This window comes from Chrysemys picta, chromosome 3 (genome assembly GCF_011386835.1).
Source record: "Chrysemys picta bellii isolate R12L10 chromosome 3, ASM1138683v2, whole genome shotgun sequence".
In the NCBI taxonomy this organism is placed as follows: domain Eukaryota; kingdom Metazoa; phylum Chordata; order Testudines; family Emydidae; genus Chrysemys; species Chrysemys picta.
The window spans coordinates 193039857-193062607 of NC_088793.1; the positions used below are offsets into that span (position 1 = coordinate 193039857).

The 22751-nt window shown below is 41.0% G+C and overlaps 1 protein-coding gene across 2 annotated transcripts in view; it reads left to right on the top strand.

Annotated features, from left to right (window-relative positions):
* The window catches only part of SPRED2 (sprouty related EVH1 domain containing 2), a 59306-nt gene that overhangs the window by 30004 nt on the left and 6551 nt on the right, over positions 1-22751 (top strand). The window contains exon 1 of one of the 2 annotated variants that reach the window (XM_065589686.1): positions 8623-8773. The exons of the other annotated variant lie outside the window; for it this stretch is intronic. Within the exon in view, the coding sequence (XP_065445758.1) occupies positions 8757-8773 (17 nt within the window). The 5' untranslated portion in view covers positions 8623-8756. Of the gene's footprint in view, positions 1-8622; positions 8774-22751 lie in introns of those variants that run through there. 2 annotated transcript variants of the gene reach the window in all.

Here is a 22751-nt window from a genome sequence, read left to right on the forward strand (position 1 = left end):
CTCAATCTAATATCAGCTCAAAGACTGCAATCGTTGGATGGAAGGGCCTACATAAGTAAAGTATTAACTTTTAATCAACAGTTTGTACTACTGTACTAAACCCAGACCCCTTGTTTTCTTGAATATCTTCAGTGGGATGGGAACAGTCATTCTCTTAACTATGCTATTAACTTGTTTCCCATCCAGCTAAACTAAGCTCAACTTTTGAATAGATGTCCTTTAGTCCCCCTAAAATATATTTATGTAGGGGATGGGGGTCAACTCCAGAATCCACTACAGACCCATTATGAAACTTTTGATTCAGTCTTAATGATCCAAATTGTGAATGTGGCTTCTGTGTTCTAACCCAGAATTGATGGATAGAGAATCTTGACTGTCGACTGGCTGCCTGTGCCTTGACTGATGGGTTTAAGGACCAGTCATAATTTTGGATTAGTGTAACGATCACAGAAACAAATCATTATTTAGAACTTACCTTCTTTGGGAAGAGTAGGAGGCTTCAGAGTGCTCCTCTCAGGAAAATCAGTTCTCAGCTCCACTGTTGAACAGCTAGATCACTGTGTAATCAAGGACTATAAAAATGTTCCCCATTTTATAGAGGAGGAGAACATGCTGGCTAATGGGATGTAGTTCTGTTGAAGGGCCTGTATGTTCTACAGAAAACACGGTGGTAGACAACCGGGTTTTAAAATTGTTTCAGGTAGCATGTTTTTTACCTCCACTGTAGACAGGACATAATTTGGTGTTTTTATAATTGTTCTCCAGTCTTTCACAACACCTTATACTTCAGTGGCTACTGGACAGTGGAACATGCTGTCAAACCAGGACCACAGCCCAGCATATTAGAGAAATTGGGGTGGGTGTCCACGACTTAAAACTTAGTGTGATGGGCTAATTAACCTGAAGTACAGTGACTTTCCAGTCTTTGCTAGAGATCAGTATGCCATTCTTCATCTCTGTGAGATAAGTGAACAAGTTCCCAGAACATTTCCTGCCGGACTTTCTGAGGATTGGCATCAGCTGTAGCCTTGCATGAAGCTCACCTTTCCCATCTTTCTAAACAGTGTAAATGCCCTAGTGATTGAGCAAATGAAAAGCAGGGGTTAGTGGCCAGTTTGAGAGAGTAGAAAGAGTTGCTGCCTCTGAATAAACAGATGGGCTAAAGCTCAACTTCGAATGCTTGGACTTAAGAACCCCCATAGAAAGGGGAGGATTCCTTAAGTGTTCATGTGGTTATGCAAATTCCATTTGGGGATGAGTAGCTGGCTTTCTGCCTAGACTTTCTGTTTGGAATTGAACTCTTGCATTAAGCACCAACTTCTTAAAATCGTTAAATCCATTAAAGCTGGGTTGATCTGTTAGGCCTCCAGTAACTTACACTTTTCCTGGCAACAAGTTAAGTTTCTGTGGCATGTGCTGAATTACACCACTATCCCCGATATCCCAATTGTAATGACTTACCTCCTCCTCCACGCTGCACTCGCAGTGGAGAAAATGTGGGTTTGAAAGTTTGCATTGCCATGATGCTGGCATTGATAAATGGGCAACTTACTCCAGATAAAAAAGGGAGCCTGTCTGGCTTCCCTTTTCTCCAGTCCTTTATAGATCCAAATTTTTAATACTGCCAAGCACCTCCAGATTTTCTATTTACATGGAAATCTGATGTGGACTTCAGACATAAGGAATATATTTTTATTAGTTGCTTGTGTTAGCTGAAGGTAAAAAGACATAATCTTTGTGGTTTTCTTCTGCTCATGTACAAAACAAAATTATTCTATTTTAGACGTGTGACTTCTGAAGCAGCCCCTTTTAATACTGGAAGCATCACTTGGTTAGATTCAAGGAGATGTGGATTTGGTGCTGGATGTTAACAGTATCGGCAAGTGAATTATGATGTCCAGTCCCCCTGTTAATTATTCTGAGAAATGAATATTAATTATTTTAAGACAGATAGCATATGTATATTACCACGTAATTACCAACAATATGTACTCTGTGAAAATTCATTTCTAGTGGACACAGGGCGTTGGATAATCCCCTTGGCAGTTTGTGCTTGCTTAATCGTCTTGTTTCTGAGCCAAAACATCCTGTTCGAATATGGGCATGGACCTTCCATCTGTGTACGTGACCTCACCATGGCACCTGGGGAACACATTGCCATTAGATCAGCCTTTTTAAAAGATTTTGTTTACTTCATGCATTTTAACAAGGCTGATCTGTTCCTTTGATGCATGTTCATTATGCACAGTGAAGCACTGACCATTTTTATTCAACTTGGTGTGTAAGTTCTGGTGTGATTTATTTTTGTGCTGTATCTCTATCCATTTTCCTGTTGGGAAATTGATCCGAAAGTGTGTCCGTTTCAAAGTAGAACCACCTACCTTTTAATTGTAGGTTTTTCTCTTTTGTCATTCCTCCAGCTCCAGAGACAATATAGACATAGTGTAACTGGGTGAAGCCCCCATTTTTAGCTCGTGCACAGAAGTCTGTTTTGTTCTTTCTGTAAAACATTGGGGAATTTTATGTCAACATTATCTGAATTAACTCTCAGCTAAATCTGGATTTGGGCAAAATTTGGCAATTTGGGGTCCAGATAAGCATCCGTTGTTCCACTAGCATCCGCTAAATACATGTGGTTTGGATATACCCACAATGAGGGCAAGTGAAATTCAGGTAGGAAAAATGAGCAAAATGAAAATGTTCAACATTTTGTGAAACTGTCAGCAAAATTCAGACACGCTCTCTAGTCACAATCCTAGCAACTATTCTTTTTGGGTGAATGGGGTGACAAGTCAGAAGGTAGGTAATCCCCACCCTCCTGCCATTCTTTGAGTTAAGTATATTTTAAAAATTTAAGAAGGAAGGGGGAAAATCTCACTTTTGACAAGCAAATACCTCATAAGAAAATTTATCAGTTGCCCTCGCTGGTGGTGGTCTCACAATGGAAACCACAATGTTGACAAAGGGTGGACACAGAAAATGTCATTGTCTGTGTATATTCTGAAAAATGCTGAAGATTGGTGTAGTTAGGGGAAAAAAGCATATGCTGTAAACTGGTGCTTTCTTGGTACTGAGGGTTTTCAGTTTGGTGGGTATTATCGATTTAAAACACCCAGTTCAGAAACTGCTAATAAATACATGGAATCTGGCAAGACTCTAGCTTTTCTTTTTTTTTTCAAAGAAAACAAGCAGAAAAACAAATCCATCTGACCTCCAGTTGAAATCTTACAGGATGCTTTAAAATATCCATCGCTGCAATAATTATTATGCACAAAATTGAAGGGGGGTCCTAAATCTCATACGCAAACAAGTAAATGTAGCTGTCACAAAATGCTCAGAGCCATTGGCCTCAGTAGTATTGAGCTGGATACTTTTAAACAAATACGTTTTGTTGCCATGGTTGTCAAGCAAGTGGATTTTTCAGTTAGAAGCTGCAAGGAATATTACCTCTGCAACTTGTCATGTAGTCTGGACCCTTTTATTTAATAACGGGGTGTCCATCAACACTAGATCATGGAATTGTCAAGTGTACACAATACCCAGGTGTTTGAAGGAATGCCCTGCAATCGTTGCCAAATTCGTAGACTAGAAGTGGACAGGAAATGCTGGTACATGCCCACTGTATATGACACTGTTTGCCTTTCAGTACACACATTCTCCAGCATCTGTTGATGTATGGGGGGGGGGGGTCACCTTTATACTTATTGTTACCATTTAGTAGTGACTTTATACTGGCATATGTAGCATATTTAAGCAGCCCAAATATATTTTCACATGAAATGAAACAATTTGTCAAGAGTCAAACTGGAGTTGAGCACACTGCTCTGATTTCCAAACAACCACGATTGCCCTTTTTTAAGGGGAGACTTCAAGGGTAGAAAAGAGAAACATTAAACTCTGAAAATAATAAAATACAGGGAAATCCAGACGTTCTCAGGCAGTTTCTCTTTTACTTCCTTAAAGGGGAGAAACTTGTTTCCTAATAATTAGTAGTACTCTAAGCTCTGAGTTAAGTGTTTTACTTCACCAGAAACATCATTGGCCTCAGTTTGTACCATTGTACTGAAGAGCCCATTTGATTTCTAATGTGAAATTGTTCAGAGCCTCAGGCACTCAAAAGATGGTTTTAAAAAGTGCAATGGCCTTTAGCTTCTTTCAGAATCCTGACAAGTAGGAGACAAGATGTGAGATCTTAACACAGTTGAAGTCAATGGGAATTTTTACCATTAACTTCATTAAGGTCAGGATTTCACCCTACGATCCTCAAGGGCTGTTGTCCAAACTCTCTCAAGTTTATCGAATACCCAGTTTACTTTGACTTTGCTCATCTGGTTGTCTCATCCTAGTATTGCTGGTCTTTCCGTGTGGGTATTTTGTTTACACCTTTAGAGTTACAGTGTTCAGGAGCTCCCAGTCTTTGGGGGAAAATTTCTGAGATAGTAGAAATCAGTCTCCCTTTTTCCTCCTCTTTCCCCCCCAAACACACGTACCTTTCAGATCTGTTAAACAGATATAACCTGCTGCATGACCATGTGTTTTCTCACCATTGGCAAGTGGCAGGAGGGGGTGGTGTGGTCTTCTAACATCCCCCAGGTTTGCTTGCAGGAAATCACAGCTAATTTTCAGTTTGGAAGAGCAACCGGTTTGGTTTGTTGGCATTCTAAAACACCTGAATTTCAGAATGTACAAGAATTATAACATTGTGAGCATTCTGTAAGTGTCCGGGGATAAAAAACTATAGCCCTTTATAGCTTTAGGAATAAAAGGAAACACTTCCATTGTTAGAATACCACACCACCCCCTCTGCTTCCCATGATGACTAGATTGCTGTGCTGCTGCTGCTGTCTGGAATTCCTCTTGTGTTGAGCGGCAAGGTGGTGGGAGGAGCATAAAGTGCTCTGACTGTGAGTGGGAGGTTAGTGATAGGGTAGTTTCAGCCCTGCTGTTGTTGTCCAAGTACTTTATTATAAAAATATTAAAAAATTAAGTTTGAAAGCACTCGCTGCTGGTCATATGTCAGGGAGTGGAGAACAGGAAGAGGCCACCGCTGCTTGAGGTATTCTTGCAGGAAGGAGAGGGAAGGAATCCTTGATACCTTTTTCTTGGTCCAATGGTGGGTACAAAAAATAAATCTTTAACTTCCCTATAACAGCTTCTAGTTATACTGCAAGGCGTTAGGACCCATCTGCGCAATGAAATGCTTATGTAATGATGTTTAACTTAGATGGGGAACTGACTGTGTGTTATAAACATTGTCTGGCCCTGACTCTGTGGACAGAATCAAAACCATGTTTTAAAAAAAAATGTTCATGCCTGATGTTTATAGACCGTTTGTCTCTTATGAAATGCTTTGTCTATGCTGTGAAGCCTAGTTGCCTAATATATTTAGGGATATTACTTTGGAATAACGTGGTTGTAAAAGAAGAACCCTGAGAGAATTACCTCGTTATATTAGATCTACGCATTTTTATAATCTTGCTTTTTTTCACCAGCAAATTATATGTGTAGCATAGTGGGATCCTGCTGTTGGCTGAGGTGTTTTCAACACTACCTGACTACAAATAAGTAGACTTTCAACTATTTTTGAGACAAGCACACTGTAAAATTTGACATGATTCTTAAGGGTGTACGGCTAGAGCATTCTCTTCCCATCGTTGCTCTGATCACATCTTTTCAGTACAATGTGACTTGGACAAAGGCTAGACTGGAAATCTTTGTGGGCAAGGAAGGGTGTATAGAAGTAATAGGCACCCATTAAATTCTGGATAGAAAATGTTCAAAGTGAAGACTTTAAAGGTGTTTACTATTCCTCTCTTAAGGTGCACTTTTTAAAAAAAAAATCTTAGACACAGATAAAACAGCACCACTGGACAAGTAGCCCATTGTTAATGTTTTGATGTTAAATTTTAGTCCCGTTAAAAAAAAAACTTTTTTTTTTTATTTAAGTGGTTTACTTCCTTCTCCTTAATTGTAATTACTCCAATAGCCACAGGGAAAATAGTCTTCTTTTTCCCAGACCACTGCCTCAGCTCTTTGAACTGTGCTTGTTGTGGGCATATAGGCAGTGGAACACAGATGTAGGGCCTTGTTGGCTGTGCAATTGCAATGTTTACTTTAGTCTTCTAGTAGCAAAACTATGCAGCAGTAATGTGTTCCACTCCACATTAGAAAAAATGTCTATATATCAGAACAGTCACACTGCAGTCCACGTCAGGAAGCATACTAAAATGTTAGAGGATAGTCAATGTAGCACAAAACAAGTGGGAATACATGTGTTTAATCTCAAACACTGGTGGGTTGTTTTTTTTAAGGATTGTAGCACTGTTGCCAAACTGGGAATTGAAGTTTGGGTAGTATATCTTCAAACCTGGAGGGTATTTGAAAGAGTGACAAGCTAGGCTGATATTCCATTACAGGCTACATAATATTCTGTATTTTATCTCTGCTTTAGAAGAAGCTTTGGAAACCAGATGGTGCAGCAAAATTACCTAGTTTTTGTTTGACTCTTTTGGCTTTCCCCCTTAAGTTTCTCTGATCCTCAGATTAATGGATCTGATATTAGAATTCAGTTTCTTTGAAACAATTCTTAAGCAGAAAGTAAGTTTAGCCAATATTCAGTGTGTCTTTCAGGAGCAGCCCTGTAAGGAGACTATCATTCAGTCTTCCAGATCTCCCCTGACTCCAAGGAGGGACGGGACATACACTGTGACAGCTCTATAGTTGATTCAAGGTACATCCCCCTGGTGCAGCTGCACTGCCCAGTGCATTGGTGGGCCAGAGCCACCTTTCCAGGAATGGAGATAGTGGTTCTGCAGAGCCTGCTTCTTCCCCCACCCCCGTTGACCTGGGAAGCCAGAACAGGGAAGTAAAGCAGCAACTTACACCCCTGCACAGATATGCAGGACAGGCCACCATCTGGTTGTATATAAGGAAGTTGTAAATATTCGCATATCGAGATATGCCATGTCACTGTTGATCTTTCCTGAGGTCATACCTTAATTGTCCCCCTTTTTGAGTGAAAACAATTATCCATCAAATTGAAGGGCCTTTCTACACTACAAACAGAAGAATTCGGGATAGGGTACAACACAGTTGTCAGTTGACCTAGTTACAACAAAGTTAAAATGTGTTGTTCCTATTTTGTGCTATCCAAGTCTCTAGCAAGGCTTGGGAATATAATTAGAGTCCTGTGTATGCTACAAAATAAAGCAATGTTATAAATGGGTCATCCTGGCATTTTCACTTGTCCTGCATACAGATTGCTGTAGTTTAAAGTAAAATGTATTTTTCTGTTCTAAACCCCTTTCATTTTCTCATAACTTTGTCACCTTTTGGACTAAACTCTTCCAGGTTCTTAAAGGAAGCTTGTGCAATATCATTTCAGCCATTTTTGAGTTATGCGAACATCAAGGGGAAAATAATTTTGCCTTATGTTCTGATTACACACTTTGAGCTTGGCTTACTCAAAAATGGCTGAAGCTGGAATCTTCAGACTTGTCTGTCCGCAAGGAAAATAATTCATTCATAAATCAGGTCACAATTTTAAAGTTATAAATATTTTTAGAGTTGGAATTTTCACAAGTGTTAAACATGGCAGGGAAAAAAATGCTAAGGCAGTTCTGTAGAAGCATTTTTGTTTTCAGAAACAAAATGGGGAAATTTAAATCCAAAGAATGTGTTTAACTTTAAGGGTGAGTAAGCACAAAAGCCCCAATTCACCAAAACCTCAAACATGTTTTTAATTTTAAGCATGTACTTAAGTCTCATTGATTTCATGCTTAAAATTAAACGTGCTTAAGGGCTTTCTTTTAGTGTGACTTTAAAAGTTACATGTACTGTATATTCTATAATAGAGACTAACCTAAGTAATAATACATTCCATTTTACATTTAATAAGAAAAACAGGAATAAGAAATGCTACATGTGATATGTGGCCAACATTGTGGTAGAAACTTTTGGGAATTTCCTGACTTGAGAACTTCAATGTTAACATTATGCTAATTCCAGTTTCTTTTATCATTTAACTACATGTGGTACTTGGAAATATATTGACCTTGTTTACACTGCAATTTGTAATCACGTTAGTGAACGCGTACTAAAACACTATTATGAATTGTATCATAGACAAGCCCATTGATAGGTGCAGATTGCTGCTTACAGAAGTGTCAAGTAGTTTGAACTTTTAGGATTAACATGATACAATATGAACATTATTCAGCATAAACAGCTGGCACAAAGTGCAATCTGGAGGCCCTAAAGAGAGTATACCTGCTTTCAACTTTGAACCTGTTTGTAATTTGGAACAATTCACTGATACGATTCTGAGGATTCTGTGTAATTTCTGACTGATTTTAGCAGTGTGTTCGTGAGCTATTATGAAATTGCTGAATTACTAATTAATGATAGCTACAGAATTTAAAAAAAAAATAAAAAAAAAACACCACCACCATACCATTGAACTGGGGTGGCAAGGAGGCAGAGATCTTCAGTCAGTTCAGCATGCCTCAATTCTGAGAAGCAGGATGTTGAATATGAGTAATGATACAACAGGCCAATAATATGCAGAATAACCCTCTGATGACTCATCTAGTACAATGCAGTATATTTGTCAAGGAGACTGAATCATACATGGGGGGAAGCCACTTTTCAGGCAGCCAGCTGGTACTCAGGTCAGCAAAAGACGATCCATTTTATCAGAAGGTTTATAGTGGTAATAATGGTAAGACAGAGCACCCTGGGTATAAAATGTAGAAGAAATGGCATCTCCCAGCAGGTATATGTATTCTCTTGATACCTATGATTTCATTTTTACATTTCCTTTTTTTCTGCCTCCCCTTTCCTCCTCTGGTTCTTTTTAATTCTGTACATAATCTGTAAGTAAATACTGTGTGACTTCTTCTAGGGAACACACATGTTTTCGTTTATGCTTAATATGTCAGTTTTTCATAAGTAATATCAATCTTTTAATCTTCATCCTTTCATAAAATTCTGAGAGGAAAATAGATGCTGCCTTGGAAACAACTTGTCTAGGTGGGTGCCCCCTCGTCATGGGCAGTAATTGATGTGAGGGGTTGGGGAGAGAAGGAAGGCGCATTGAATTGTGCATGTTGTACAATGTTTATATATAACTTAGGAGCATAATTTTTCTGATTTATTTACCTGGCAGGGGAAAATGGTTAAATTGTGAATGTGTTCATGGCATATATCCTCTTTTATTTTTTGTGAATTAGCTTGTGCTGAATTACTGAAATAGCCTTAGTGTATCTGCAAAATATTCTTACAGAGTAGCCTGTTATGTTGTAATATATGTACTAAAGTGAAGATTTCTTATTGAAATAAAAGATACATTTCTGCATTCACCAAAATGAAGCCGAATGAAAAAAATACATTTTACATGCATTAAAAGTATTGAGTGAATTGCTGATTTGTAGGTTTCAAAACTGTGTGTATGCCACATTTATCAATCATCTAACATTTTTAATGTATCAGATGTTTAAGGACTAATGGCTATAGTTGGAGACAGACGTGTTTTTGTGTAAGCTTCCCCATGCAGGTTCATTAATATGGCTGCATCAGGACCAGGAGCTCTAGCCTCTGAAACTGAAAATTGTTGTGAATAAGGGGGTGACTTGATGTTTGGCGTACTGAATTTCTGTTTGTTTGCTGTTGTGATACCTATGTACATGATCGCAAGAAAAATCTCATTTGTAAAAGACAAGGATCCAGTAGAAATGGCACAGGACTGGGAGTCAGGAGGTTAGGGTTTTCTGCCCAGCTCTTCCATTGACTTGCTCTACGATCTTGGGCAAGTTGCATTTCTTCTCTATACCTCCATTTCCTTATCTGTAAAACGAGGCCAGTCTTGAGATGAAAACCCCCATAAGTGCTTGTTAGAATTATTTATTATTTTTGCTGATAATTACTCATTCAAACCAAGTCATTCCTTGCTTTAGTTTAAGCAGAATAAATATAATAGGATTTTTATGATCGGTATCTACTACACAAAATTATTTGTGTAGTAAAGGATGAAAGTAGGTAGGGCTGGTTTAAAAAAATTGTAATTCATGATGCAATTCTTGAATTGTCTGTTTATTTGGCTGGACATACTAAACGAGCACTCTTCATTTGTCTTGCATATGCTATGAAACAAATGCCATCTGTCATTCAATAACCTGCTAATTACAACAGGGGATAATGGTAATGAGCAACAGAAATCTGTGGGGAATTTTGTTGAAATCTACAAGGATTCTCTGCCCAAATCAGCAATGGTCTTGTATAAAATCTAGGACGCCTCAGTTAGATTTTTCTCTTCTACTCTGCTTGTCATTGCCCTTGCATTTTAATGTGAGACAGGGTGCATCATTCAAAAACTATTAGTTTAAACTGAATTTCTTTTGCTGCTGCTTGAATGTGTGTCCCAGATTTTATGTACAACTGAAATGATTAATTGAATAATTGGTCTGTTAAAATATCAAATTGTTAAATTTAAAGAGAAGTCTCTATGCAAATAAATAATCTAATATTACTGCCACAGCAAACACCGAAAGAAGTTTAAATGAGAATCGCTCTAAAACAGCTTTGAACAGTTGTTTGACGGGTATTATAACATTGTAACTATGCTTTAAAATTGACCTTACGATACAGCTAAAATTTCCATATGGTTTTCTAAATCATCATTGAAGCAAACAATGAGCATCACAAATTTAGTAAAAGGAAACTTACTTAAATTTCTCAAACTTCATTTTACTGTCAGTATTGTGTTACTCTAAACTGATAATGTGTGAGAGGAGAAATATTGCATTGAAAATAAGCCTCTTAATTGAGTTGAAGATGTAAATGAACACTCCATTTGCCACCATCCATGTCAATATACCTTTCACTGATGTTCACAGCTTTGTCCTTCTTACTCACCTACTCACAATGTTGCTACTAGGCCTTCTTCAGAGCTGCTTCTCTTCAGTCAGACGCTCAAGCACTGCAGCTAGGGTGACCACGTGTCCAGTTTTTGACCAGAACACCCGGTTGAAAAGGGACCCTGGCGCTTCGGTCAGCACCAGCGACTGGACCGTTAAAAGTCTGGTTGGCGGTGCTAAGGCATGCTAGTCCCTACCTGTCCTGGCTGGCACCGTGCTGCACCCCGGAAGCAGCCAGCAGGTCCAGCTCCTGGGTGGGGGGGGGTCGCATGGGGCTCTGCACTCCCATTGGCTGGGACCTGGCCAGTGGGAGCAGGGGGGAGGTGCCTGTGGGCGAGAGCGGCGCTTGGAGCCTCCTGGGTCCCCCGCTGAGGACCTGGACCTGCTGGCTGTTTGCTGCGTGTGGTGCCAGCATAGGTGCGGGAAGTAGGGGTGCGGGGCGTGCTTTCCGCGCCTATGCCCTGTTCCCCAGCCCTGGCCCCGCGCCCAGGCCTCCACTCATGGGGCCTGCCAGCCCCGCACCCAGGGCTGTACTCCTGGGGCCCTGACTGCTGGCCCCGTACCCTGAGCCTGGCCCCATGGCTGGGGCCCTGGTCTTGGCCCTGCACGTGGGCCCCATCTGCCGGCCCCTGCCCAGGGCCCCACTCCTGGTCCCAGGCCCACCCCCAGCTGTAGTCTCGGCCCCCTTACCCATGTCTGGGTCCCCCACTCCCAGAGACCCAGCCCTGCTCCCAACCTTGGGTTGGGGGGGGCGGACAGGGGTAAGGGGGCTGGCTTTCAGCACCTCCACTAATAAAAATGTTCCATCGCCACTGGGTGCCAGGACAGGCAGGCAGCCTGCCATAGCGCCCCTCCTGCCCCCCGCTGCGCTGCTGACAGGGAACTGCCCGAGGTAAGCCTGAGCCCCAAACCCCTCATCCCCAGCCAAGAGTCCTCACCTCCCCTGCACCTCAAACCCCAGCCCAGAGCCTGGCCCACACCCTGAACCCCTCATACCTGGCCCCACCCCAGAGCCAGCACCCCCAGCCCAGAGCCCTCACCCCCTCCCGCACCCCAACCCTTTGCCTCAACCCGCAGCCCCCTCCCGCACTCCAAATCCCTCGGCCCCACCCCCCAGCTTAGAGCCCCCTGCTGTACCCCCAACCCCTCATTCCCCAGCCCCACCCCAGAGTCTGTACCCCCAGCAGGAGCCCTCACCCCCTTCTGCACCCCAACTCCCTGCCCCAGCCCAGAGCCCCCTCCTGCACACTAAACCTTTCATTTCTGTCCCACCCCGGAGCCCGCATCCCCAGTAAGAGTCCTCACCCCCTCTCGCACCCCAGCCCAGTGAAAGTGAGTGAAGATGGGGGAGAACAAGCCACCAAGGGAGTGGGAATGTAGTGAGCAGGGGGTGGGGCCTCCTGGAAGGAGCATGGCCTCGGGGAAGGGGCGGGGCTAGTGTGTTCGGTTTTATGCGACTAGAAAGTTTGCTACCCTAACTGCAGCAGTTCCCTTGCTCACCTGTTCTACTAGTTCAGTTCCTTTTTCCTTTACTTCCCACCTACATGTTTAATTTTAGCATATACGTTGGTGGTAATGGAGCAAATGGCAGGAATTCACAATGACTGTTCTACAAAGCATCTCAAATCTGTTTTCAGGAAGACCTAAAATAACTACTGTAGAACCTCAGAGTTACTTACACCAGAGTTACAAACTGACCAGTCAACCACACACCTCATTTGGAACTGGAAATACGCAATCAGGTAGTAGAGATTGAAAAAAAGAAGACGCAAACACTATACAGTACAGCGTTAAACAGAAACTACTAAAAAAATACAGGGAAGGCTAAAAAAGAAGATTTGGCGAAGTAAGGAAACTGTTTCTGTGCTTGTTTCATTTAAATTAAGATGGTTACTATGCAGAAGAAAAATACTGCTTTAAAAGCTTCAAGGCTGTATTAAGTCAATGTTCAGTTGTAAGCTTTTGAAAGAACAACCGTAACATTTTGTTCAGAGTTGCGAACGTTTCAGAGTTATAAACAACCTCCATTTCCGAGGTGTTCGTAACTCTGAGGTTAGCAGGAGGCTAGCAGCATTATGAGTGCAGAGTTAAGGCTGTTGGGGTGATCTTAACTGTTGAATTTGCACACTTTCCACTTTTCAAATGACTTCAAATGTTTGAAACCTTAACTTTGAATTTCCAGGCATTTAACTGATAAGGATGTATTTCTTAATACTCTTACTACCTTTTAACTCAGATCAAGCTTTCCTTGACTTCAAAAGAAAGGGTTGAGTGTCAAAGATCTGGATGACTACTTGCCTGCCTGAAGCTTTTGAAGCGATAAGCTAGAAGACTGTCTTCTGGAATTCCTCCGTAGGTTCTTCTGATTCAGATTCCAAAGTTGTCCTTTGCTGATGGTGAAAGACTTCTGGCTCCTGGACTTTATTTTCTTCTGCAATATTTTGTTCTTGCCCCATTGGCAAGATTCTGATGCCTCAAGAGATTAGGACTTTTTCTTCATTAGGACCAGAGCCAGTGGGCACATTCATCAGCTTACAACTTCCTTCCCCACCACCACCACCATCTGGTGTAGTCCAAATAAAGTCTTAACACTTGAGTTTAGTTTGACATCCCTTTTGTCATGGTGAGTTTTAGTAACAGAAGATGCAAAAAGCTCAAACATTTAGTAACAAAAGCTTCCCTTGCTTTCCATAAGCTGGAGGGAAGAGAGAGAGGAGACATCCCTCCCCCATGGAAACCTCTCCTGACTACTGTGGAGAAACACAAGTTTGGTCTTCCTTGATCCTAGATCTTTACTGCCTAGGAGGCAGGAACCCAGTTATCATCTTCCTATAGGTCATAGAATCGTGGGACTGGAAGGAATCTCAAGAGGTCATCTAGTCAAGTCCCCTGCACTCATGGCAGGACTAAGTGTTATCTAGAACAGTGCTTCTCAAGCTATCTGATGTGGGGGACCGGCAATTTTTTTTTCCAATGTGCCAGGGACCGGTGCCATATTATTATCCTATTCGACACTCTTATGAGGAAATTCGCTGTGGACTGGCAGCCGATGGCTCGCGGACCGGCACCGGTCCTTGGACCACCACTTTGAGAAGCACTGATCTAGAACATACCTGACAGGCGTTAACCACCAGTGGTTAACCACCCTGACAGTTAAGAAGTTTTTCCTAATGTCCAACCTAAACCTCCCTTGTTGCAATTTAGGCCCATTGCTTCTTGTCCTATCCTCCAAGGGTAAGAAGAACAATTTTTCTCCCTCCTCTTCTTAACAACCTTTTACGTACTTGAAAACTATTATCATGTCCCCCCTCAGTCTTCTCTTCTCCAGAAGAAACAAACCCAGTTTTTTCAATCTTCCCTCACAGGTCATGTTTTCTACACCTTTAATCATTTTTGTTGCTCTTCTCTGGACTTTTCTTTCCTAAAATGTGGCACCCAGAACTGAACACAATACTTCAGTTGAGGCCTAATCAGCGTGGAGTAGAGTGGAAGAATTACTTCTCGTGTCTTTCTTACAACACTCCTGCTAATATATCCCAGAATTATGTTTGCTTTTTTTGCAAACTGTTGACTCATATTTACACTGTTGACTCATATTTAGCTTGTGATCCACTATGACCCCTATATCCCTTTCCACAGAACTCCTTCCTAGGTAGTCATTTCCCATTTTGTATGTGTGCAACTGATGGTTCCTTCCTAAATGAAATACTTTGAATTTGTCTTTACTGAATTTCATCCTATTTATTTCAGATCATTTCTCCAGTTTGTCCAGATCATTTTGAATTTTAATCCTATCCTCCAAAGCACTTGTAACCCCTCCAAGCTTGATATTGTTCACAAACTTTATAGGTGTACTCTCTATGACATTATCTAAATCATCGATGAAGGTATTGAACAGAATCGGACCCAGAACTGATCCCTGTGGGACCCCACTCAATATGCTTGCTCCTAGTCATGCCCTGTGACTACAAACCCCAGTTTTAAAGGGGCCATGGCTGTTATGAGGGCACTGGGGTGCGGCATGTGCTCCAACACCTGGTGCACTGTTACAGTATTTTTAAAAATAATCTTCAAGGGGCATGTGTGAAGGGGAATCCGTCCCAAAGAATTACATGCTGTTATTTTTTTTTTTTTTCAAAGAGATCCAAAATGTTAACGACGATGAATTTCCTTTTTAGGATCACAGTGTAATACTTACCTTAAAAATACTTGGGATTTCAAAAGTACTTAATTGAACCAAAAGCCACATCAGATTTAAGAGAAGGAGGAGACACAGCGGTGGTGCAGCATGATCAGCAGTTGCGGGCTATGGCATTGGGCACAGCCTTTCCCTGTCCTCTGAGGTCTGCCTTCAAAGAAGGGAGGGGAACGTATAGCCACCAGGTAGCCATTAATCCCTGTGTAGCCAGTGGTTCGTCAAGAAAGCCTCACAGGAGAGCAGAATGACTGTTTCACCCTTTGACAGGACCCTGGATTTGAGTGGGGCAAAGAGGTCTGAAGCTCCCACAGAGAAAATCGGCTTCTAGCCCTGTATATCAAACAGGTAATGTGGGGTGTTCTATTGCAGGGGAAACCAATTTGGAGAGGAACATAAAAGTTGAGGCAGCCTCCGGCAGAGTGCCCAGTAACTCATGGAGACTGAGGAGGTTTGGACTGTCTATCCCCATCTGGCTCCTCAATGCCACTATACCTCCACAGTCATTTGTGAGGAAGAGGGAAATCTGCTCCGCAGTCAGTGTGGGAGAGTCCATCAACTTGGTGCCCTAGAGTTAGATTTGTTCCAGTTCTTCCGAGATAATTTAGCCACCCCTTCCCTCAGGGCCTTGTCTAGATTAGAAAAAATGGTGTGTAGTTAACATGTTAGCTAAACATGCCTTTTTTTCCAAGTGTAGACATGACCTGACAGACTGGGGTGGGAGCCCCCTAACACTGGCTGCATCTCCTTGTCTGCAGCTGCTTGTGTTGCAATCAGCAATGGGGAAGGAGGCAGAAGTAAACTCCACCCTGAAAGAAGTTCATGCAGCATTTATGTGTTTAGAAAAGGCAGTTACACAAATATAACTTGTAGAGGGGAGTTGCCAGCTTCTAGAGGATATGCTTGAAATAAATCTTCCAGAAGAAAGCATTTTAGATTTTAAAAGTATAATGGGTGACTAAAGGAAAGTAAGTATTTTAAACTACAGCTAGACATTTTAGAAATTACAAACCTAATCATAGAATTATTTTTAAAGGGGGGCAGCGTGAAGGAGGTGGGGAAGAACCGGAATTGGTGGAAACCATGATTTTATTTTTTAAATTTGATCCTTCTTTTAAAAGGACATTGACCCAATATTAGACCAACCTTAAAACAGTAATCATTAGATAGGAAGCGTCCTGTCCTCTCTGTTACTGAGAAACTTTTTATAAGCCATTCTTAATACACGGCATTTTATTGGTACTGCAGAGGCAGCTAGCTAAGAGAGACCACACATTCAATTAACAATCCCCATTCACAGAACTGTCGGAACGGTAGTGATGGCATCTTTAACGCAGATGGCCGTCAGCAGAGAAAGCTAGATTGAGACAGTGCTTGCTAAATGGAAAAAGCAGAAAACTGGTAGGAAAAAATGTTCTCCAAGTTTTTAAGTAAATGTTTCATTTGGAGTGCTCTTTTTAAGACTCTTCTATATAATGAATACATAGATCCTGTTCTGAGGTTTGTGTGTTATTGCAAGCAACCCATCCTCTTCCCCTCTACCCCCTCATCTATCTCTTGTCTGCCCCTCCTTTTAATTTTAGCTTTGCTCTTTACCAGCTGTGTCCATCAGCAGAGGAGGAAAATAATTCAGCAGGATCTTGAAATTCTAATCTGTGTCAAATGAGGGAGGGTGTAGGAAAGAACGATTGCAATAGCGGATTAATCAAACTAGGAAGGGAAACAGACCTACAGATATTGGGTTGAGCAGCTGAGGGTGGGGAGGAGAGTTGCTTCACGTAATAGCTAGCAAAATATCCAAACTCCTTACCCTTTATTCCGCTTCCCCCAAATCCAAAGGATGAGATAGAATCATAGCCTTTAAGGTGAGACGGGACCATTATGATCATCTAGTCCGACCTGCACAACGCGGGCCACAGAATCTCACCCACCCACTCCTGCAACAAACCTCCAACCTATATCTGAGCCATTGAAATCCTTAAATCATGGTTTAAAGACTTCAAGGTGCAGATCTTTCACTCCGCAGACAAAAGTACAATTTAAAACCTTCACTAGTAAAGAAATTATTTGATCTGATGAATTTTGGATACACAGTTGCAGATGTTGCCACTAAACCCCACTGTAGACATTTAACAGAACTCAATTTTTGTCTTGATTTCTCATTCTGGTATGGTTAGTGTGACGAACAAGGGAGTTCTATGATACCAGCACATTAACACTTTATGACACAGTTGAGCGGAATCCTCGAAAATGGATAGTAAAATATCCTTTATATTGCAACTACTCTATATATTTGCCCCATCTTTTATATATTTGGCTTTTTAGAAAAAGATGTTGGACTATTGGTAAAATATTCATGATAGTGATTTGCTTATTACAATATCATTGTTTGTTTATTTCTCAAAGGAAATTCTTACTAGCTTTCCGAATAAAAAAAAATGCCCAGGAGCTATAACTTTAAATAGGTTATGTTTTTCTTTCCAATAAAAAACGTGTAGCAAACCACATGCTACCTTTAGCCCCGAAGTTCCATTATGGTTTTGGTTCTGGGTGGGGCTGACTAACAGCCTTGAAACACAGCGATAGAAACGGTTGGCATCCTGCCACCCAGTTGGATAATCTGAGCAGATATTTTCTTCCAAAGCTTCTAACACTATTTAAGACCAATCATTTCGGGTTAAAATAGCTAAATATTCCTATTAACTAATAATTAAGAATAGATTGTGCAAACGGAATAGTATGTAGGCCAGGGGTCAGCAACCTTTCAAAAGTGGTGTGCCGAGTCTTCATTTATTCAGTCTAATTTAAGGTTTCGCGTGCCAGTAATACATTTTAGTGTTTTTAGAAGGTCTTTTTGTCTAAGTCTATAATATATAACTAAATTATTGTTGTATGTAAAGTAATAAGGTTTTTAAAATGTTGAAGAAGCTTCATTTAAAATTAAATTTAAAATGCAGACCCCCCCGGATCAGTGACCAGGACCCAGGCAGTGTGAGTGCCACTGAAAATCAGCCCGCGTGCCGCAGGTTGCCTACCCCTGATGTAGGCCATAAACGAACCCCAAAATTAAGAGCAGTCTGAAAGTTTTTAGAAGCCAATAAAATGGGAAGAATTTAAGCCACTTGAGGGTTCCTCTAGTAGTTTTACTCGAACAGTGAAAGACTGACCTTTAACTAATCTTAATGGCATTCAATGTACTATACATGGAAGTTAATCAAATATTGTACATGCTCTGAATAGATCTCCTTTAAAAAAAAATGGCTGCAGCACAATAAAAGTAGATGGATATAGCAACAAGATCCTGAGTTTCCTGCTGCTCTGAACCAATAATGCTCACATAGGATTTGTAAATTATTATTTAACTATGGAGAATGAGTTGCTTGAACTAGTCAAGGCCATAATGCAGTCACCTGAAATTATATTGCAAAGAAAATAAACAGTTTGCATGCAGAAGAGTTTAGGTACTTGTATGACCCAACACTATATTAGCTACACACCTCCCAGGTATTTACCTATGCTGTTGTGGAATAGAAAAGCATTGCTTATTCCACTTTTACGGATGGAGACCTTAGGCATGGAGACATTAAGTGAAGTTTGACAGAACTAGAAGTTGACCCCAGGTATCCTGAGTCCTAGGGCAGTGCCTTAATAGTGGAACCAAATAATAATTATTGTCCTAGGTCTTTTTTAATAGTTAATATCGCTGGAAATAGTGGCAGTGTTGTGTCTGGTGATACATGAGGGAGGAGAGCCTGTCCCTGCTCTAAAGAGTGTACAATGTAAATGTGACCTTCTGGTAACAGCTGGAGACAGGATTCCAACTGACTGTATTAGAAGAGCAATTTAGTATTCTTCCTGTCTCACAAGCTAGAAACTATTGTCTGGCAGTGTTGTTTTTGCTATGGCAAAGGGGGATAAAGATCTCATTTTTAGGGGGGAAATTAGATTTGTCTCCTGATGAAAAAGACTGAGTCCCCTGAAGTTACAGTTTTTAAAATGGAGAAGTCATGGCTTTCTCTATAGAACCTGCATTTATCTGTACACTTCCCTGGACAACCTGTAGAAACCAGGAATCTGGGGCTTATTTTTGAAATGCATTTCTTTCATCGCATGTTGTTTCGTTAAGTTAGGATTCTTATCAATTGTAATCTTAAAAGTCTTTAAATGACCAATTTTTAACTGCTATAACATTAGTCCAGCCACTTGTCATTCAAGCCAGTCTACCTGGCTGCTCTATCAATTGTCTGCAGTCAAGTGAAAATGCATTTAATGTTCTCTTTCTTTAGTAGTTCCCACTTTATACCAGTATTCTATTGAATTGTATTTGTTACCAGCTAACCTCAGTATTCAGTTTGTTTTTGTGTTCTTCACTCTACAGTTCGGTCTGACTTAATTCGTGTCTATGTCCCCATGGCAGTGTCCTTGAGATGACTTTTTGGCCTTATGCAATTTCCAGATATGGGGCCTGATCCAAAGCCTATTTGAGTCTCTTCATCGGCTTGAGTAGACTTGGATCAAGCTTGTAAGACATTCCTGGTTGATGACATTGGGTACAATCCAACCAAACCGACTTCCACAAAATATGATTCATTAGTGGAACTGACAATTAACAAAGTGTCTGTCTTTTCCCACGTTCAATGTCAGATTGAGACATCCAGTCAGGCAGCTGTTATACACTCGGATACAGTTGCAGGCCTTGGTACTAAAGGTGTAAAAGAGCCATAGGTCAGAATATCTGCATAGATGTCTTAATAAAAGCCGTATGATTCACTTAGTACCCCCACGAGAATGTAAATACGAGGGGGAGGGTAGTTTAAAAAAATATTCAAACCCAGAGTTATACTAATATTTAAAACAGAAGAACATGTGAAGCTTGTCAATGACGAGAGAATTATCTGAGATAATGGAAACATGCAACCTTTAAACCTTAGAAATCTGAAATATTGGTGATTGGAAACAGTCATTAAGTCAAGTTAAATCAAAATTAACAAATTTTAGAAAGTTCCTAGTAGTGCTTTTTCAGGAAAGTGAAAGGCTCTGAATTCTGCCTAGAAAGTTTGTACTAGATTGTATAGAAAATGTTAGTCTGAGCTATAATACACTCAAGAAGTTTAAAAATAAATAAATAAAGGAAACAGGCCATTTGTTCTATGGAAGAGTATTTTGAAGATTGTGTTCATGTCTCTTTCTTAAAATAAAGGCTGAAATTCCATGAATGCTCCCCAATAACACAAAAGGATGTAATATAGAAGCAGTTAAGCCCAAAATAGAAGGAATGCAACCTTAGAAAAAAACAGAGGGAACTGGGGAAGAAAGATAAATAGTTAATCTTTAGTAATCAATGCATAGAGATAATCTTCAGAAACTATGAAAAACAAAGCACAGGAGAAGAGAGTTCAGACATCACCATGGAGAGTGCTTTCTTGAAGCCCGTCAATTTTTGTTTGAAAAGAATGTAGCATATGTAAATTGGCCACTTCGTATCCAGAGTGGAGCAAATAAATTATTTAAAAGTTACTGTGAATCAAATTTAGAAATTTATTTTTAGTAGAAGCCAATGGCTGCATAACACATTTTACTGGGAAAATACTAATGTCTGGATCAATCAGACTCTGGACATGCTCATCTGACTTTCTCCTATAGAAGGCTACAATGTCTTGAGGGCTGGGAGCAAGTTTTCTGAAGACATCCCTAGCTACTTAATCTCAGTTCTACTGATGCTTTGCATATCTCAGCCAGAGCTATGGGCGCAATGTAGGCATACGTGACTTTATTAAAAGCAGATGTCCAAGCAAAGCCGCTTATGACAACATCAAAATATGTTGGAAAAAGTCCTGGAGAGCCAATGGAAAAGTAGTGCCAGAGGCCAAGGGCAAACAGAAGGTAAAACTCTACCTTGTACAAGGCTGTGTACAGGGGAATAAAAGCCATACTAAACCATCAGACAGTCCTTATGAAGCTGTTTTGCATGCAAATCCAATAAGAGAACCAAAAGTCTAGTAGATAAATCTGATCAAAGGGGAACCATTCTGGAGAGACTTCTCTAGAACTTTCCATCACCACAAAACAGCCTACGTGATTCCTAATATACCCAGCTAGAAACAGAGGCTCCACTGTCTGGCAGACTCCTATGTTTTGCCAAACTTGATAGGTCTTCCATTTTCCTTAGGATACTCTCAGTTTTTGGGTGACTTCTGAAGATTTTCCAAGTGGGTGGTTGGATCTCCCAGGAAAAGAGGAGTTCTGAAATGAACTCTGCAGGGCAACAACACAGGCATCGATCCATACCTTTATCTCTATCATAAGGTAAACGGTCAGGCCTCTATGAAGGCTTTCATTAGGAGACAGATTCTGCATGATACAGCCAGGTAGATCTCAGATCTCTGCCTTTCTGCTCTGGGTACTACTTTTGACATTCCAAGTGACCAAACTGAACTTGGGGGTGCAGGGTGAAAAATAATTTTACCTATTGCCGTTTCTTTTCTCCTATTTCCTACTAGTCTGTGTGTGCATCCTGAGGCTGAAATACAGAACAGTGCTAGTTGGGGTGTCTTTTAGATTCACTCCTGTCTTGGAATTTGCTTTTAGCATATCTGTGACAGGGCAAAACCCCATCACAAGATAGAAAGGGGTTAAGAGCCAATTAGTATGAGTATGGAATGGCTACCATATGAGGAGAGATTAATAAGACTGGGACTTTTCAGCTTGGAAAAGAGACGACTAAGGGGGGGATACGATAGAGGTCTATAAAATCATGACTGGTGTCAAAAAAGTAAATAAGGAAGTGTTAATTTACTCTTTCTCATAACACAAGAACTAGGGGTCACCAAATGAAATTAATAGGCAGCAGGTTTAAAGCAAACAAAAAAGTATTTCTTCACATAGTGCACAGTCAACCTGTGGAACTCCTTGTCAGAGGATGTTGTGAAGGCCAAGACTATAACAGGGTTCAAAAAAGAAGTTCATGGAGGGTAGGTCCATCAATGGTTATTAGCCAGGATGGGCAGGGACGGTGTCCCTAGCCTCTGTTTGCTAAAAGCTGGGAATGAGCAACAGGGGATGGATCACTTGATAATTACCTGTTCTGTTCATTCCCTCTGGGGCACCTGGCACTGACCACTGTTGGAAGACAGGATATTGGGCTAAAGGGACCTTTGGTCTGACCCAGTATGGACGTTTTATGTTCTTATGTTCGAGTTACATCTGTCACACCTGTGCTGTAATTAGCTGCTTCTCTGCTAGAGAGGTGGGCCTAAGAGGCATCAGGTGATGGACACTTAGGATTCATCATCTGAAGGGACTTGGTTGCCTGTTAAGGGTCCTGAGTCTGCAGGAGAACAGATCCCTCAGGGAGACTCTGTCTGATGGGGCAGTGCTCAAATACTAGCACTGAAAGAAGTCTGGAGTTACAAGAAGGGAGATTGAAGACTGAGCCTAGATGAAGAAGGGTTGATTTTTTGGAAAGACTTTGGGTAGTAGTTTGAGCTTTTGTTACCGCCGAGTTGCATACAAGCAGACGGCGTACAGGGGATCCCACCCTGACACAAGGGGACACATTGGTGGTGAGTGCGCACCATAACAGTACCAAAGGACTGCAAAATGAGCCAGGTGGTTGATCTGTAATAAGCCTTATTATTACTTAT